Source organism: Lepidochelys kempii, chromosome 5 (genome assembly GCF_965140285.1).
Source record: "Lepidochelys kempii isolate rLepKem1 chromosome 5, rLepKem1.hap1, whole genome shotgun sequence".
NCBI lineage: Eukaryota > Metazoa > Chordata > Testudines > Cheloniidae > Lepidochelys > Lepidochelys kempii.
Window position 1 is genome coordinate 111,017,969 of NC_136384.1, and position 18,141 is coordinate 111,036,109.

General features: G+C 37.9%; 1 protein-coding gene across 5 annotated transcripts in view; it reads left to right on the forward strand.

Annotated features, from left to right (window-relative positions):
* CNTLN (centlein) overlaps positions 1–18,141 on the forward strand; it is a 284,448-nt gene that overhangs the window by 172,288 nt on the left and 94,019 nt on the right. For all 5 annotated transcript variants that reach the window (XM_073345467.2, XM_073345462.1, XM_073345464.1 and 2 more), the window contains 2 exons: positions 5,506–5,606; positions 15,717–15,808. In XM_073345467.2, coding sequence (XP_073201568.2) covers positions 5,506–5,606; positions 15,717–15,808 — 193 coding nt within the window. The remainder of the gene's footprint in view (positions 1–5,505; positions 5,607–15,716; positions 15,809–18,141) is intronic.

An 18,141-nucleotide genomic window follows, 5' to 3' on the forward strand; every position in this document is an offset into this window, starting at 1 on the left:
GATAACAGTCGTTCTCTCTAGAAGGGCCCAGTCTAACTCCCATTGACTTTAGTGAGAATCTTTCAATTGATTTTGGTGGCAGTTGGATTGGGCCCCATGGTAGTTTCTAGTACCATGCATGGTTGTGCTTAGCAGTATCCTTCTCACCAAGGTTGTGTGCATACAATCATGACAATACTAATTGCTTTAAAAAGTGCTTTGAGAGATACTTCACATATGAAATTGCTTTATAAAACTAAATTCTGTTCTGTTCTGATGTGTTCATGTTAAATACTTGAGGTCATTTTTCAATATTTCTGAACCTGAGTGAGGCATCCATCTTGGGTAGAACATAATTAATAGCATATTTCCTTTTCAAATAATGTTTTAGCATAGTAAAACTGTAAAAGGGTAAAAGAAAATTAAAATAACTAGTAAATAGATCTGTTATCACAGCAGAAACTAAAATTTTGGCACATTTCAAAACCTGTTTATATTATATTCAGGTAAACAAAACCTGATAGAACCTTGTCCATGTGAAGATCACATGTAGTGTGACAGGGTCGGGCCAGATGGCTACAGGAGAGTAATAGAAGACAGATATATTAGCCCCAGGCTAAGTAGGTCCCTTTTCCCTGGGTAAGGTAACAGGGAAGGTTCCAGAACAATCAGGAACCTTCTGGAGACAATTAAGACAGGCTGATTAGAACACCTGCAGCCAATCAAGAAGCTGCTAGAATCAATTAAGGCAGGCTAATCAGGGCACCTGAGTTTTAAAAAGGAGCTCACTTTAGTTTATGGTGTGCGTGTGAGGAGCTGGGAGCAAGAGGCACTAGGAGCTGAGAATGAGAAAGCGGACTGTTGGAGGACTGAGGTGTACAAGCATTATCAGGCAACAGGAGGAAGGTCCTATGGTGAGGATAAAGAAGGTGTTGTGAGGAGGCCATGGGGAAGTAGCCCAGGGAGTTTTAGCTGTCGCACAGCTCTTCCAGGAGGCACTCTAGACAGCTGCATTCCACAGGGCCCTGGGCTGGAACCCGGAGTAGAGGGCGGGCCCGGGTTCCCCCCAAATCCTCCCAACTCCTGGTCAGACACAGGAGGAGTCGACCTGGACTGTGGGTTCAGAAAAACGGCCAAGCTGAGGGCTGCTGTGAAGCTCCAAGGCGAGCAAATCCACCAATAAGCATAAGACCCAGCAAGGTAGAGCAGGAACTTTGTCATTATAGTCTGAGCAATTATTAATTAGCTCCAGCATTTCACAGCTTTTAAAATGGTTCACCTGCTGAGTATTATCATTAGAGATATGATTGTGGACTTTGAATTTAATGAAATTTAACGAAGTTTAGCAGAATGGTTACTTATTTTCTTTTCATCTAGGTTACTAATGGGTATTGCTAGTAATGAATCTCCTTTGCCTAAGGTCTATCATGGATAGAGAGACAAGATATTTTATGCATACCCTCAGAGACTGTACTATGCAATTTTGTATTAATTTTTTTAAAAAATTCAAATGATAATTTATATTCAGTTCTCCTTTGCCTGTTTATTTCAGTCAGTTTTGAGTGGTTAGGATTATATCTGCAGATTTTTGAAACTTGAATGCCCTTACAGATCTCATTTACTCAGTATGTCAATCTACGGTACTGTATAATTTGTTAAAATAGTTCAAAGTATTTAATATTCATTAGCACAGAACTTGTACAATTTTTATCTCTTGTAATAGTCTTTGTCCTGGAGGTTTAACTTTTTAAAACCATGTTGAGTAATGTTATACACTACATAACACAAATATAACAGTGACTTTAAAATGTAACAGCAACCTTAACTGTTTTAAGAGAACAGTAGCTACAAATGTGTGAATTTACCCCAGGCCCATAACCTGGGAGTCATCTTTGACTCCTTCCTTTCCCGTTCCCCTTGAACATAGCTGCACATCCCAGCTATGTCCAATCTAGCCATTTCTTCCTCCATAACTTTTCTAAGATCCAAGCTCTTTTTAACCACACAGTGAAAACCCTTTTCCAGGTCCACGTTTCTCATCTGGATCACAGAAACCTCTCCAGCCTCCCCGATAACTGCTTTGCCACCTCTAGTAATGTATTTAAAACCCAATCATCTTCCTCGCCTGATCTTCTATGGCACTCCACGCTTTGAAGCCCTCCACTGGCTCCTCCTTTTCTGCTGTATCAAGTTCAAACTTCATGTGCTCTCCTGCAAGACTTCTCACAGCTCTTCCCTCCCTATTTATCTGCTCTTTTCTTTTACCAGCTCATCCCCCACCATCCATTTTGCATGGCTTTTCATATCCTTGCATCGCTTCTCTGCTCCTCTTAGCAGCCACATTTGTGCTTTCTTTTATGCTCCTTCCTTTACATGTAATAGTATCTCCAATTTCATCTCTAAGGTTGTTGCCTTCTCTTCCTTCAAATTCCGCTTCAGTCAGATATAGTTAAAAACCTTTAGGTGCCACCACAAGATAAAATAATAAATAAGAATATTAAACGCCATGTATTAAAGCTGTGCAATTTAAATAAAAAATGGTAGGAACTGGGAGAAGTTAGGGTTCCTAGAGCAATGTTAACTCTGCCGTATTGAGGATCCTGTGTATTTTCTGGCATGGCATGTATTTAACAACTGACACAGAAACATAGAAAAGAAGACTGGAAAATAGTACATATGTGCAACACGGCCAAGTTAACACTGTCATGAGAAGCTTAAAGCTGAACCAAAAAGTCAAGAAACAAATTCCCTTTTACTACTACTATTTTATGAAGTATAAAATAGACTATCTCAAAGATTTTTAAAGTAATTTTTCTTTTTCCTTTTGAATATTAATGCTATCAGGTTTTCATGTTTCTGAATGTGTATAGTAATATGATAGGATGGCTTATATAGTGATGCCATACAAGGAGTAACTTGAGCTGCAGTTCTTCCCATAGACTGACAGGTGAGGGGATTCTGATGATCAACAGTGTAAAAATGGCATCTCTTTTTCCTTCAGTTGTTCACAGTCTGGTGTGACAGAAGGAGGATTGGTATTGTCATCAAAGGAGAAAAGTTCAAAATTTACTGAGTTGGTCTTTTGTTTTCTTTTAGTTTTTATTTAATTAAAGCTTAGAATTTGTGGAATATTGCAGAAATATAGTGAAATTTGTGGAAAGATCCTAAAGTTGTGGAACCCATGATTTTATTGCCACAATAAGAATAGGCCTAAAATTTGTGTAATATTCAAAACCAACAGTTCTTTTGGAATATGTTCAGCTTCGATAATTTTTTTACTGGTGGCTAGAAGCTGGAGGAGGCATATGCTGATGTTAAGAGCTCTTCTTCCACATTTCAAACCAGAATCAGGTGGCATTTGTGCAGAAAAATTCTTCAGAGAGACTTCCTTCCCACTGTAAAGGGGCAACCTCTCCGCTTCCGTTAGTGTTGTGGATCTTTTGAAAGTCTACAAACACCCTGCTATTTGCTCACCACTTGTTCAGTGAAACAGAAGATTTCCACACACACAAAACTGCCTTTGAGATAGTATCAAAACCCAATTTGGTTCTCTATTCCAGGGTTTGATTTCTTAATTGAAAATATATCAAACAAGCCAATATTTCTATGTTTATAGTTGTCTATGATAGCCACAGCATGTATTAACTTCTCTTCCAAAATAACATTGGGATCTCTTATTCACAATATCTGAGCTTTGAGGCTGCCTTCTTTTCTCTTACAGTACAGTTACAGTAGATTAGTGTTCTGAATTATCCCACAGCTTATTTTTGATTCCTGGAGTGAAAAGATTGCGGAGGGGAGGGGAAGTGCCTCATGTCACTAGAATCACTTTGTTCAATCTAGAATCAATGTGGATGGGCTTTGAAGAGACTCCTATCCAGACTTCACTGGAGTACGGTTGCTATGACATGGAGCCTTGAAAAGGGGACCGATGGGCGGTAGTTTGACTGAAGATCCTGCATTGAGAAAATAATATATGAACATTTCTTTAGAGCTCTACTTATTAGCATTTTTTACAGAGGGAGGAGGAGGAAAATAACCAGGATATAGTTGTGCTTACATATTACATTTGCAAGCATGTTAAAAAGCATTTGTTTAGACCTCTTACATAGACTTCGGGTCAGGAAATATTGTTAAACTTTGCAACAATTTTCTACTACTAAGTTTTGGAACAATTGGCATAGAGGCCAGGGGAACTGCTTCATTTTAAGTCTTGTTCTTCCCATGGCAATGATTCCTGTCTACTCTGTATAGCTAAAGGCCTCATAAATGATGGTGGAAAGGTGTTTGTCTGCAAACAGTCATGATAAAAAGATACACCATTAACTGTATTTGCTTCCATGTCATTCTCATTTTCTGATATTCAATACTGAGTGTATTGTATACCAGCTATGTAAAGACTATCCATCAGTAGTTTTTTTTCTATTATTTTTACCATTTGCCATAAAATCGATCACTAAGCAAATAGAAAAGCTTGAAAATGTGACATTCGTAGGGGAATATTGTATTTATTCAGTCTTTTCCAGGAGCTAAAGCTAAGCAGAAATGATTATGACAACAGTCTGTATTTTCAGATAATTTACACATTTGGAAATCTGTTGTATGCCAACTGAATGGAGATATGATTTGTGCCTCCCAACACTCGTGGCCCTAAGTGTATGAACAATATAATCATGGGCACTAGAACTGGAAAAGACCTATTATTTAATTTAAACCATTCCTTTGCCAGTGTGGGAGTGATCCTTGAATACATCTTCTGAATGCTTTTTACATTATATAGAAATACAGTTTTACCTCTACTTCATTCCCATCTTTCACTAATTAAGCATGTAGGCCCTGATGAAAGCATCTAGGCATGTGCTTAACTTTAAGCACATGAGTAATCTCATTAGTTTCAATGAGACTGCACAGGTGCCTAAAAGCTATGCTAGATAGGGACTTTAAAATTTATCAAGCACAAACTATGCCTTTCTTTATCCCCTTCAGTCCTCTCTTATTCATTTACTTCTATTTTGCCAATCCCTGAAACTATCTTTCATGCCACGCCCATCTGCTGCAATCCCCCTTTAAAAACCTCCTAGTATTCTGCACCTCCTCTTCATACCCTGTATGTGTGCATACATGGGCCTATATACATAGATGGGCCAAATTTTCATTAATACTAAAGCCCCTTTACTTTGTCAAAGTGTCATAAAGGGGTTTCAGCATAAATGAAAATGTGGTCCCCATATGAATGCATGTACTTATCGGGGAGGAGCTGAAACCACTAATGTTCATATAATTACAAAATCTATATCTGAGTTTTGTGAATTTACTGGCTATTGTGTTATATCAGTTTTTACTTACAGTAGCAGGTATGAAAGTATCTACATTCTAAAACAATAGCATCTGTATTTAAATCATATATGTTGCCTTGCCAGTAATATTTATTTTGATATGTTTTTCATTTAATTTTGTTTCATATTTTTATTAGGATGTGTTTGGCTGTTTTTCTGTTCCTTCTTATTTGCCTATGCTATTTTGTAGACTGAATCTTGAAGAAGAATTAGATCAGATGAAAGTATGTAGATCTATGGATAAGGCTACAATACAAGAACTGAATCTGTGTCTGCAACAAGAAAGGGAAGGTAAAAAAATTTGTAGAATTATATAATATTTTATTAGACAGAAAATATTTTATTTGATGGGTTTTCTTTTCTCACAATAATATGTTTTTTTAATTTCTAATTTGGAATTCTGCCGAGATATACATTCATTTTTTTTAAATGTACAGTTATTCTTTTTTAGCTCTCTACATGATTCATAAACTAGTAATCATTCATCCTAAAAGGAAATAGTTTTCCAAAACTTTGTATCTTGAAAATTCAAGATGACTGGTGCAGTGTCCAGACCCAAATTCTATAAAATCTGCAATATAAGATTCTGAATTTTTATAGCATCCCCAATAACCAAATAAATTTGGACATTAACCAAAATGGCAAAATATGTGAAAATGATTCCCACAAGATTGCTTCTATTTCTGTATCCTTGCCACCTCACTGCTCCTATCCTCATGCACCTCCTTTCACCCTCTGCTTACTTGAAATGTCTGGGGACTACACTGAGGTTCAAGAGAACTCTTTTCAGTCCGACCAGGCACTGCTTTTCTAGAAGGTTCCTGAAGCTCAGCAGAACCTGTTGTGATATCTCACAGGTCTCAATGTAAAGAAGCCCCATTGTTGGGGAACTGCAGTATTGGTGAGTAGCTTCATCCTTTTTGTCTGCTGTTGGCTGCTTTCCATTTCTATTTCTGCAGAAATGTTGGCCAGGTTGGTAAAACAAAATAAAGTAAAAATTTTTTCAAAGCATATATTTTACAACCAGGCACCCAGTTCCAAAAAAATCTGTGAAAGCATCCAGCTGCTAAAAATGGCAAGTGGCTGGATTCTCACTTGTTGCTATCTAGTTCCTATTTTCATCAAAACAGACAGGGTGGATTGATTTAAATCAAGGTGATTTAAATTGCCAAATGGAAAGCTTGATTTAAATAATTGATTTTAATCAACTTTTCCATTTCTACTTTAGTTATTTTCTAAAGAAAGATGCATTCTCATTGTTTGATATAACCATTAAATTATGTTGATGTACAACTAAATAGAGCCTTTATGCTCAATTTGATGCATCATTTTGCTACCTAGGAGGCTACATCATAACTATATACATTTATTTAAGCAATTATATAGCTTTAATATTTTCAGATTCTTATTAATTTTACATTTTTAGTATGTTCGAAAATTATGAATTATATATTGCTTATTTACTAGATAATTAACTTTTTACTCATGGTTATATAGAAAAGCAGCCATTAATTCAAAGTTTTTGAAAGAGACTCATAGAATCACTGTATTTACTTTCTATTTAAATGTTTTAAGAGATTATAATAAATTTAGGCTTTAATCTATTTTGTATTAAATTCATATTTCATTTTAAGTAGGTTGATTTTTCAAAAGAAAAACTTAGCAAAATCAAAGAAATCTGACTGAAATAAAAAAATCTGATTTTTTAAAAAGAACTTTTAAAACTCATCAATTTTTATCTACCCTGAAAAGAGGTACTGAAGTGGAGGAAACAATCACTCACCTTGTTTTTTCTAGTTTTTTCTACCTTCACACAGAACCAGGAATGGAAAGGCAGCTTGGAGTCAGCTGGCTGCCTACTGAACAATAACCGTGACACTTTCTAAAAAAATTCAGATCTCGGGAATCTTAAAGGCTTCTAAAGTATTTAGTACTTGAACGCTTAAAAGAACCCCAAATCTTTACAGAATAAAACATCTTTATTTTTTGAAATATATATTCCTCTCTCCTTAAAGAAAATTGCACACTAATTTCAGGCTATGCAAATACATTAGTTCCTTGCACTTCTAAGGTGATTGAAAACAAAAGGTTAAACACAGTTGAGTTGTGTGGGTATCCAGTTTAATTGCATTTCCTATCAATTGTTGTTGCATACCTGAACACTATAAATATTAATATTTTTTTCTACAGATAAGTAGCTGGCTTAAATCCAAGGATATATTTCAAGTTAAAAGTCTCATTAGTGTGTCAGAATGAATTTATTACAGCCTTGTGAAGGTACTGTTTACCAGTCCAGTCTCAAAAATGACTCACTCATCCATACTACAATGATGAGCTGCTTCTCTTATGCTCCTCCTGCACACCTGAGAAGATGCACAGCAGGAGAGAACCTGGTGTAATAGACAGTTTTGCACAATGTTTTCTGGTTGAACTCCTAGGAGCTTGGAGCCATAGAAAACTTGATGTGTATAACGTTTCCTATACTAGCTTAATTTTAATGGCGTGATGGAATGAGGATTTACAGTGATCATGGGATGGGGGTCCCCATATCTTACTGGTGATCCGTGGAAAGGTTTTGTCAAGACAGACAATGGTTGTTTTTAGTTAAAGCACAACAAAGATTTTCAGCATTGACTCAGAGGCACAGCCATACAGGCAGTAATTAGATGCAACCAAGTCTAGTAAAGTGTAGAAATGAACCATGTTAACGGTCAGAACCACGAGATGGTTGTTTAGAAGTTAGGACAGAGGGCTTGAGAGATACTTGTAGATGCTTCTGTTTTTTCTTTTGGGGGTCTTTTGTGTGTGTTTTAGGGTTTAAACCACATATGGGAATTAGCCACCTACACAGGGCTTTTCAGTTTTGTGTTTTGTTTGGAAAAGAATCTTTAAAAAGAAATTCATAATGCTGAAATCCCAGATTGGAGAGAGCGAGTGTGTTTGTTTCTTTTTGGGGGGTGCAGGGGGCAGTGGCAGGATGTTATTTTTAAGTTTAACCTTTCTAGATTCTCAGACTATGCCCTACTGCAAATTGTTCCTTGTTTTCGTCTTTTAAAAAAAGAAGGGAGTCTGAAGGTCGAAAATTTAGCTGCAGACATGCTCGTGTGTGCAGGACAGGAATGCAATTTCTGGGTGTGTCCTGAAGTGCACAGAAGAGGAGCTCTGCTTCCACAGAAGGATCGGCAAATAAGAGCATTCTTTTTGTGTACCTTAGGAGACGAGCTCATAGGTAGGTGTCGAGTTTCCTAAGCGCCACTGGAGCAGGGAATAAGGTATCTGTATTAGGGCCCTACCAAATTCACAGTCCATTTTGGTTAATTTCTCAGTCATAGAATTTAAAAAATCATACATTTCATGATTTCAGCTATTGAAATCTGAAATGTCACGGGATTGTAAATGTAGGGGTCCTGACCCAAAAAGGAGTTATGGGGGCGGGGTCTCCAGGTTATTGTCGAGGGGGTTGTGGTGCTGCTACCCTTACTTCTGCGCTGCTGCTGGCGGCGACTCTGCCTTCAGAGCTGGGATCTCAGCCAAACAGCCGCCGCTCTCACGCTGCCCAGCTCTGAAGTAAGGATAGCACGGTATGGTATTTGCCACCCTTACTTTTGCGCTGCTGCCTGCAGAGCTGGGCCCTCAGTCAGCAGCTGCCGCTCTCCGGCCGCCCAGCTCTGAAGGCAGCGGCGCGAAGTAAGAGTGTCATGGCATGGTGTTGCCACCCTTACTTCTGCACTGCTGCTGATGGGGCGCTGCCTTCAGAGCTGGGTGCCTGGCCAGCAGCCGCCGCTCTCCAGCCGCCAAGCTTTGAAGGCAGTGCAGAGGTGAGGGTGGCAATACCCCGAGCCCCCTAAAATAACCTTGCAACTCCCTTTTCGGTCAAGACCCCCAGTTTGAGAATGCTGCTCTCCTCCATGAAATCTGTATGGTATAGAGTAAAAGCACACAAAAGACCAGATTTCACGGGGGGAGACCAGACTTCACAGTCCATGACGCGTTTTTCATGGCCGTGAATTTGGTAGGGCCCTATGTATTGCACGTAACACTTCGTTGGGTAAAATGTTACATATTAGCATTTGGTTGCATGTGTTTCCCTGGTTGGCTTCTATGACAGATAGATGTTAATCACGACCTAAATTACACCACTTTTGAGAAAGTTTGAGGTGAACCCATTCAGTCATTTAGTAATTTGAATGACTTAAGTCATTTTTTAAAATGTGGGGCTGGTGTCTAGCTTTTCTCAACTTCCTCTCAGAAATCACTCAATTTTAACAGTTAATACTTTCAACAGAAGTAGATTTAAAATAGCAGCTGTAGGAGATTTTAAATTAAGGTTTTTAAATAAAATTATTGAAAAATAACCAAAAAATGATGAAAAGCATTTTGAATATTGCATGTTATGTTCTTTTTTTATATATACTACGAGGCTCTAACCCTCAGTTTGTCTGAAAAATTGAACACAGTTTTAATTATGGAGTCAGACAGCACCTTCAGAATAATACATATATTTATATACCTACATGTGCACACACGTACTACAGTGATATGAACACAATAAAAACATTTTTATGATCACAGAAGGTGATGTGTAACAGTTGAGTGTGCAGGTTTTCACAGTAATTAAACACACAAATTAGATGACATGTTTTAGTTTTTAAAGTTCATCATTTGTACTCAGCCCAGTCTCACTTATAAATCACTTAAGGCATGTCTGCATTAGCAAGCTTACAGCTTCAAAGCTATATTGATACAGCTGTACCACTGTAAGATTGCTCGTATGTAGCTGCTCTATGCCAATAGAAGAGAACTCTCCTGTTGACCTAATTAAACCACCTCCAATGAGAGGCGGTAGTGGACACAGCACTGTACACACCGGCACGTCTTTCGGTGTAAGTTATGTCACTCAGAGCAGTGTTTTTTCACATCCCTGAGCGACATAAGTTATACTAACAAAAATGCCAGTGTAGACATAGCCTTAGTTTAAACAGTTCATACATTCAGCAGAAGTAGTTCTACGAAAAAAAGCTAGCAGAAAGAGCAGCAGAAGTGAGAGAGAGCAAGTACCACTGACAGAAGAATAGTTTTAATTTTGGAGTTAGCACTCCAAAAGCAAACCAATTTAGGAGGAGAAGTTTTTAAAACTATTTTCTTTGATGGTAGATTATAGCTTCTCTAGTCTCTGCCATTATCCTTCATGTACTGAGATAAATTAGCTAACAAATCCTATTCCCGGAACTATTCCATCCCATTTATGATGTGCATGCATCAACAAAGAAGTAAATGAAAGAAAGCCACATTGATTGTATTCCATAAAATACATAGAAGAAAACTATATTTTCAAAATTGAAAAATAAAATTTATAAAGTAAGAAATATTTTGTCAGTGTTTAATGTAAGGGAAACTAAATGTAAATAAACTAAGTTCTTTACGTGTTCTTATAATATTCCTTTTAATTTTGTTGATGCAAGCCAGTTTATCATTCAGAATAAAGACAGACATTTTTCCCTAAAGATTGTCTCTTATCGTATGTATACACTGCAGCGTAAACCAGTGCTTGAGTCCAGGTTCAAGACTAACCCCCTTTGTATCTACACTGCAATTCCACTAACCCAGGGCTCGGACCCAGGGTCCCAGGACCCTGCAGGGCTGAAGAGTCTGAGCTTGAGTTAAGCCAGGCCTCAGGGTCCAAGCCCAATTGCTATGCAGTATAGATGCAGCCCCACTTGACTCAGATCCTGGGAGTCAGCTGGAAGTATCCCACATTTTCATTGGACAACTTTCTTAATCCTCTCTGTCCCAACTATCTGCAATCTTCTCTATTGAAAATGGAATTTTGCAAACAGCAGCAGCTCGGATCAGCATTAACGCTTTCTCTTTTGATCACCAATCTGCAAGCACACTATCAGATAGCCTCCTGGGTTTACAATGGAGAGTGAACTGATCAAGCCTTTTACAAAGTGACCTGGTTCCTGGTAACATGCAGGGTTGGTAGTAAAATTTTCTGACAGTGCAACACAGTCTTAGTGCTAGAATGGCCACATTACTGGATGTGAGGGTGCTAAAGACTCTAGGATATGGTTACTTTGGCTCGGGGTCTATTCATTGCAGTGTGGATGCCAGAACCCTAGGTTCAAGCACAGGTTAGAAAAGTCTTAATGTAGGGTTAAAATGCAATGTAGACACTCAAGCCAAGGGTTCCTTAACATGGGTTCATGGGACTTGAGTCAGCTGACCATGGGTTTACATTGCAGTGTAGACGTACCCTTATTTGACGACTAATGTTCAACTTCCCATGTCAAGTCAATATGAAATGTACCTTGTGCCATATTTTAGCAATATTCATGAACAGGGTGATTCAAATGTATGAGTATATGCTTTTTGATTTGCCTCAAATAAACACTAAGAGGTGGTGTCCCTTCAAAATTAGCTTGATGTGGATATTGAAATAATGAGTGCGCCAGATAATGCAACCACATGCAGTACCTTTGGGAACTATATTGTTCTAAATTTATGAATGTTCCATGTATCGTTCTGAGCTAGGGATTGTGTTCTACTCCCTGGGGGAGGGTTACCATAGCTCCTCCAGGAACTAAAAACAGTAGGGGTGATTATTGCAATCCCTAGAATTGTACACAACCCCAGAGAAGTACCTGCCCCTGTGGTGGTTTGCAGATACTGGCTCTAACAGATACCAGAAGCCAAGGACTCAAAGAAAGGGCTTTTGATATAAAAGAGCCAGCTCGATCAGAGAGAGGGACCATTTTTTTTTTCTACAAATGGACCTGACCTTTGGTTCAAGGCCAGACACGACCCTACTGATCGGTTGGAAGGACTTGTCTCTGCCATTGTCCCCAGAGGGCTGATGGGCAACTTCTGGTATGTTTAATATGCATCTAGATCTTTTATTGTTTTAGATGTTTTCTCTGTATGCTTTTGTCCTTAAATAAATGTACTCTGCTTTGAAAGAGGTGTTTGAGTTGCTGATAAATCACTGACAATGTCCTTGGAGAGAAACTAAAGAGCAGACGCTGGATGTTTGTCAGACATGCTCGGGATAATCACAGTGAAATGCAAAGGGACTGCAGCCTAACACCCCCAGTCAGAAGGGAGTGGGATGTGGGTCTCTTCCCAGAGAGAAGTGATGGCTGGAGGCCTAGGACCTGAAGGGCATTTCTGGAGCAGACCACAGAGGAAAGTTAGAGATGCAGTGAGACACAGATGCTATAATGTGGTTAAATGCAGAGAGGCTGCAACTTCATTAATAACGATTATCTAAGTAGGGTAACTAACCCAAGTTACCTGGTGGGGTTTTTCCAGTGCTGGTTAGGCACTATTGGCTCCTGATGTACTGTAAGCCTGAGCATGAGTGTTAAGGCCATGCCCACTCTACAATCTTTGGCATGCCATGTGACCATGGCTGGATACTGGTTTCCTGATCTCCTTTCCTCCTATTCACTGGAGGTAGGAGAGAGAAGATAAGGGGCACAGCAAGCTGCACCAGACATAGAAGCATATTTTGCAATGCTGTACTGAGGATTAAACCCCCAAGCAACTCACTCCGTTATAGGGTCTTCAATCACACTTTCTAAACTGCCAAAAGTTGCCAATTGTACAAGTTTACAATTGTAATGTAACCCCCTCGTCCCCTTCCCTTCCCTCCTCTCCAACTCTGGATGTCAGGTGGAAGATGGGGAAAAAAATCACATAGCAACTTGACAGTTTTGCTAGATAGGAAAAATTGCTTCCGGACCCCAAAACTGTCTATCAGCCTAGCCCCAGCAACATAGGAGATCCAGTAACTAGGGTAAGGGTGGGTCTGAAATGGGACCTACAATGGCTATTCCATCTGGGAAGCAAACTGTACATACCTACCTCCCACCAGACAGGAGTCAGTAACCCAGCCCCCATATCTCCCCTGCTGCCCAGTGGTAGAGGCAATAGACAGGACAAGCCGTAGAGCCTGGAACCAGCTGCAGCATTCTACCCTCACCTCCTCTGCATTCCCACACATTCCCATGCATCATGAGGAAGAGGTGGGTGGTAAGAAGAAGGTTGGGGAGGAGAGTGAAGCAATTGTCCCTTCCTGCCAAAGGTGAAGCATGGAGGGGTAGAGAGGTTTACATGGAACACTCCCTCAGCCAGTCTCCCTTTCCCTTATCCCTGAGGGTATTTCCACTGGTCCTGATCCCACTAGTGCCCCATGCTGACTAGCAAGGTGAGCATTAGTCCTGGGTGTTTCATTGATTTGTCCAAACTAAAATCTGTAAGCCAAGTTTTTTTCATTCATTGTCTTTCTTTTTTAAACTGATAATTCCTTTACCACATCAGTATGCTTCTGATGACTGTCTGGTTCCTAATGGTGAAATTGTATTGCTATCACTGTTGAATTACAATTTCTGCAATCACCTCAAAACCAGATGTGCTGATTTTAAATAAAATGAAGTGTTCAATTCAAAGGGTGTTTGTTCATTCTGTTTTCTCAGTGGGACATAATTATACTTATCACATATGACGGCTGTCACTTTATAATTGAAGACTGGATTCTATGGCTTCTGAGTGTTCCCAGCTCAAGAGTTTTACTTGGGTCTGCCACAGATAGACCATATGTGTTTCTGGGTAGGCTGATGTGATGAAAGTGACTGCAGTTGCAGGCAGACAGGCAAGCACTAGGCAGTGCTTTCTTTTATGACCACACTAATTTCAGTGAAACATTATGTAACAACATGGAATAAACAATTTATTTTTTGCTTGTTAGAAATGGCCATGCATCAGTAGTCTGTAGCTTTTCTTTAATTTGTGTTGCTACTGACTTCTATAATATTCCTTAATTTGTGCAAATAATTCTTCCAACAATCTTCCAGCTTGTAGATTCTGTGTCTGTAGATACAATATACTTATTTATGGCTGTAGGTGCAATATTTATTTTAATATATCTAACTTCGTAATAAACATAATTTGTGCTTTGATCAGTATCTTTGACTGAAAAATCACCTTATTTTTAGTGGAATACAGTAAATATTGATATTAAAGCTACAGTAGACATTCAAATGAGTGAATATTTAGAAAGATTAAAAGTATTTACATATGATCTTTGTGTGTTACTTAAGAATGTTGTAAATATATGCATTACCACTGTGCTGGGGGACTGTACTTGGAAATAACATGGGAACTAGCAGATTAATATCAAGGTAAAGGTACATATTCCCAGATGCATAGTTTTACCTTTTTCAGCTTTTATTATCTTTAGAATAGTGCTCCATTTATTTCATGAATACAGTAGTTTTAATTGGTTATGACATGTTCCAAAGACAAAAGAAGGGTTTAATTCACTCTAACAAACTTATTAGTCACTGTTTATATCAAGAGGATTGCTAATCTACAGAGAGTAATGCTGTTTTCTTCTACTCCTGCTTTGTTTAGAAATCAAAAGTTTTTAACTGACCTGCAGTGTCCGCTTGTGGTTTAAAATGATATCTCTAAAGCAAACCAAACACAGATATTTTTTCCCTTAAGAGTAATTCTTTCAGTTAGTGTAAAAAACAAAATCCTAAACATTTGACTGGCATTTGTACAGTCGGGTGTCCCTGTTTATGAGCATAATTTTCTACCTTTCCTAAAGAAGTCACTCCAAGAATTACTATTCTTTTTTGTGAACAATAATGAAATCAACAAATTAAAATTGAACACTTTTTTGTTCTGGTTTACCTTCTAATACTACTAACATTTCCATTTTATAGGTGTGCTTTCTTTAAGAACAATTTTTTTTAACGTGCCCTTATTTTGGGGGAATTTTAGTAACTGAAGTGTGGCTACTGGAGTGGTAAATAGAATCAAGTTCACACTGACTAGTTTATGGTTTTCTTATTTTTATGAACTCACAATATTACAACAGAATGATTTGTGTGCTTTATCCTGTAAAGCACATGATCTTTCACTTAACAAAAAGGGGGTTTAAAGTTTCAGTTCATCCTAATTCTGTTACTGTTTGCTTTGTTCACCAATCGCTCTGATCTTCCTGGCAGGGGACAAGACCTAGAGAACAAAACTGGTAGTGACTGTGTAGATAAAAAGGCAATGAATTCTGCTTTTAAGGCATATAGGGAATAGTCTATAAAAGAATGAAAATGGGAATAAAAGTACAGCATCTTTAACCTGCAGATCTATTGTATCTTTGAAAAGCTTGTACTGTGGGGAAAAAAAACACACTGTGATGCTACAAAGATTCATAATTATGTGACATAAGACTCTGAAAAGCGGTCACTCTTTAGAGACTGACCAAAAGGCTTGACAAGAAAATACACCAGATTATTTATAATTGGGAAACTAAAGAACACAGTTCCTTAAACTGTTTGAGTATTGTTTTAGTGGGGATATGTGTGTCACAATATTTTATTTATTTTCTGGCAGAACTACTCTTTAGACTTGGTGAAGATGATGGGGTCAAGAACAGTACTCCAAAGAAGAATGTGAAAGAAATATCAGATCAGACATTACAGAAGGTAAGATATTGAGCCCAGCAAGTTAAATCTAAATTTTAATGTAAAGGATTGTATGTTAAAATCAAAACTCATGCATTGAAGCTCTGTTTTCTATCTCTAATTTCCTTTCATAATTCAAAAATACTGACTGCCAAAATTATGTCAAAAATCAATGTTAGTGTAGTAGATATTGATGCATTATGTGAGATAAATGCTGTTAATATCAGAGCAAATTAAAAATGTGTTTAAAGACAAAATGAAGTGCAATAAACCAACACATCACCTAAATTAAAATAGGAGCATATGCTTATTATTCACAGCTTTTGGATTCTGAAATCTTTATTTTCTTTTGCCAAACTTTATTTAACTGTACACATTATCAGATGTGAATCCATACAGCTGTTTTGCTAGAGAATCACATCTGTGCATAATAGTAATTTGGTAATAAATTCACTTCTCATATTTTAAATTTTAAAACAATACTGTATAAAAAAAGTTCTTAAATATGTAACCTCTCTCTACAAAATGGTACTGTAGATACATTTAGTAGGCTTGTTGGTTTAACAGATATACTGTATATTTAGAAGAATCCAACTTACTATACAGCATTTTTCACATTTTATTTGTACAATAATGAGGTATTCATAAGTCACAGTTTTTGCATTGATATTTTTGCTTTGAACAAATAGTTTTATATGTTAACAGCTGTTCACTTAAAAGGGCACAGTTGTATTTTACCATATGTTTTTGTTTGCTGCAAAGAAAATGTGTTTTTCAGATAGGCCTATTCCTTTAGCTTTTCATTTGGCCTAATTATATTCGTCCAGTTAATGAAACCTTTAAGAGCATTGTTAATTTGAATAAACACAAATATGTAACTTAAAATGTCAGTATGGCTATTTCTATTTTTTTTATATTTGTGAATTAACTTGTAGGAAGTACAGTAATTTACAGCAGATGACGTGATTGCATATACTTGTAACACTTGCCATATGGTCAGGTAATGAAGTCTGTCATCTCGTTATTACTGAATGACAAACATCATGTTAAAATAATAACACGCGTAACAGGAAGTGCTCACATTCATTTATCTTAAGGCAGAGTGAGTAACTGAAATAATTTGAACACTACAGTCTAGGATTTCACAAAGTTTATACTAGGTTATTATCTATATATCAGAACTACAATTTTGTTTGCCAGGTCCTGTATAATTTTATATCTCTGTGGATATATCGTGTTGTGATGATACCTTAGGACAGTAGTTCTCAACCAGGGGTCCAGAGCCTCCTGGGGGACTGTGAGTAGATTTCAGGGGAGCTGCCAAGCAGGGCCAGCATTAGACTCGCTGGGGCCCAGGGCAGAAAGCAGAAGCCCCACAGAATACATCTGAAGCTCAGGGCCCTGAGCCCCGCCACCTGGGGCTAAAGATGAAGTCTGAGCAATGTAGCTTTGCAGGGGCCCTTGTGGCATGGGGCCCCAGGCAATTGCCTGGCTTGCTATCTTCTAACGCTGGCCCTGGCTTTTATATGCAGGAATCCAGTTTTGTGGCACAGGTAGTCCATGGAGTTTTTCTAGCGTGTTGAGGGGACCTCAGAAAGAAAAAGGTTGAGAACCCCTGCCTTAGGATATAGACCCAGAAGATATTTGTTGTTTCCTTTCAACTACCATAAGTGACTTAAAAGACAATGAACGTAAAAGGTGTTTTAAAGAACTAAGAAATAAAGAAAGCTCAGGTTGGAAGGGCTTAATGCACAATGAGTTAATGAAGAGTACTGTTTTGGCCTTTAACCACTGAAGATATGGGTTCAGATGCCAATCTTAATATAAATAAATGGGTAAAATCTTAGCTTCGTTGAAGTCAGTAGCAAAATTCCCCTTGATTTCAATGGATTCAGGATTTCACCCAATGAGTGAGTTTATGCAGTCTTAGCCTAATTCTTTGTTCACTGTGAACCTGCTACACATTGTGCTCAAGGGAAGTCCAGCAATGGATAAACATAGATATCAACGATCTGAGTTCAAGCTCATTGGTAAAGATATATTAGGATGTTTGCACATCACTATTCTTAATTTAACACGTGCACTCAGATCCTTCGCTGTCATTTGAACTAAATTCATCCATCACACAAAATAATTCTTTAAGATTTAAAACAATTAAAAACCTTCAGCCCAATACTGCCTGTCAGTACCTCTTAATATTTCTTTAGAAAAACTGTTCGGTTTAAAAAGTTTAAAATTTGATATTGTTTTTGGCATTCCACTCTCTTGCAGAGTGCAGGCACTGGCCAATATTTTATAAAATGGGTATTTAAATTTAGGCTGCTAAATTCTTGTGTAGGTATCTGATTTTCCAA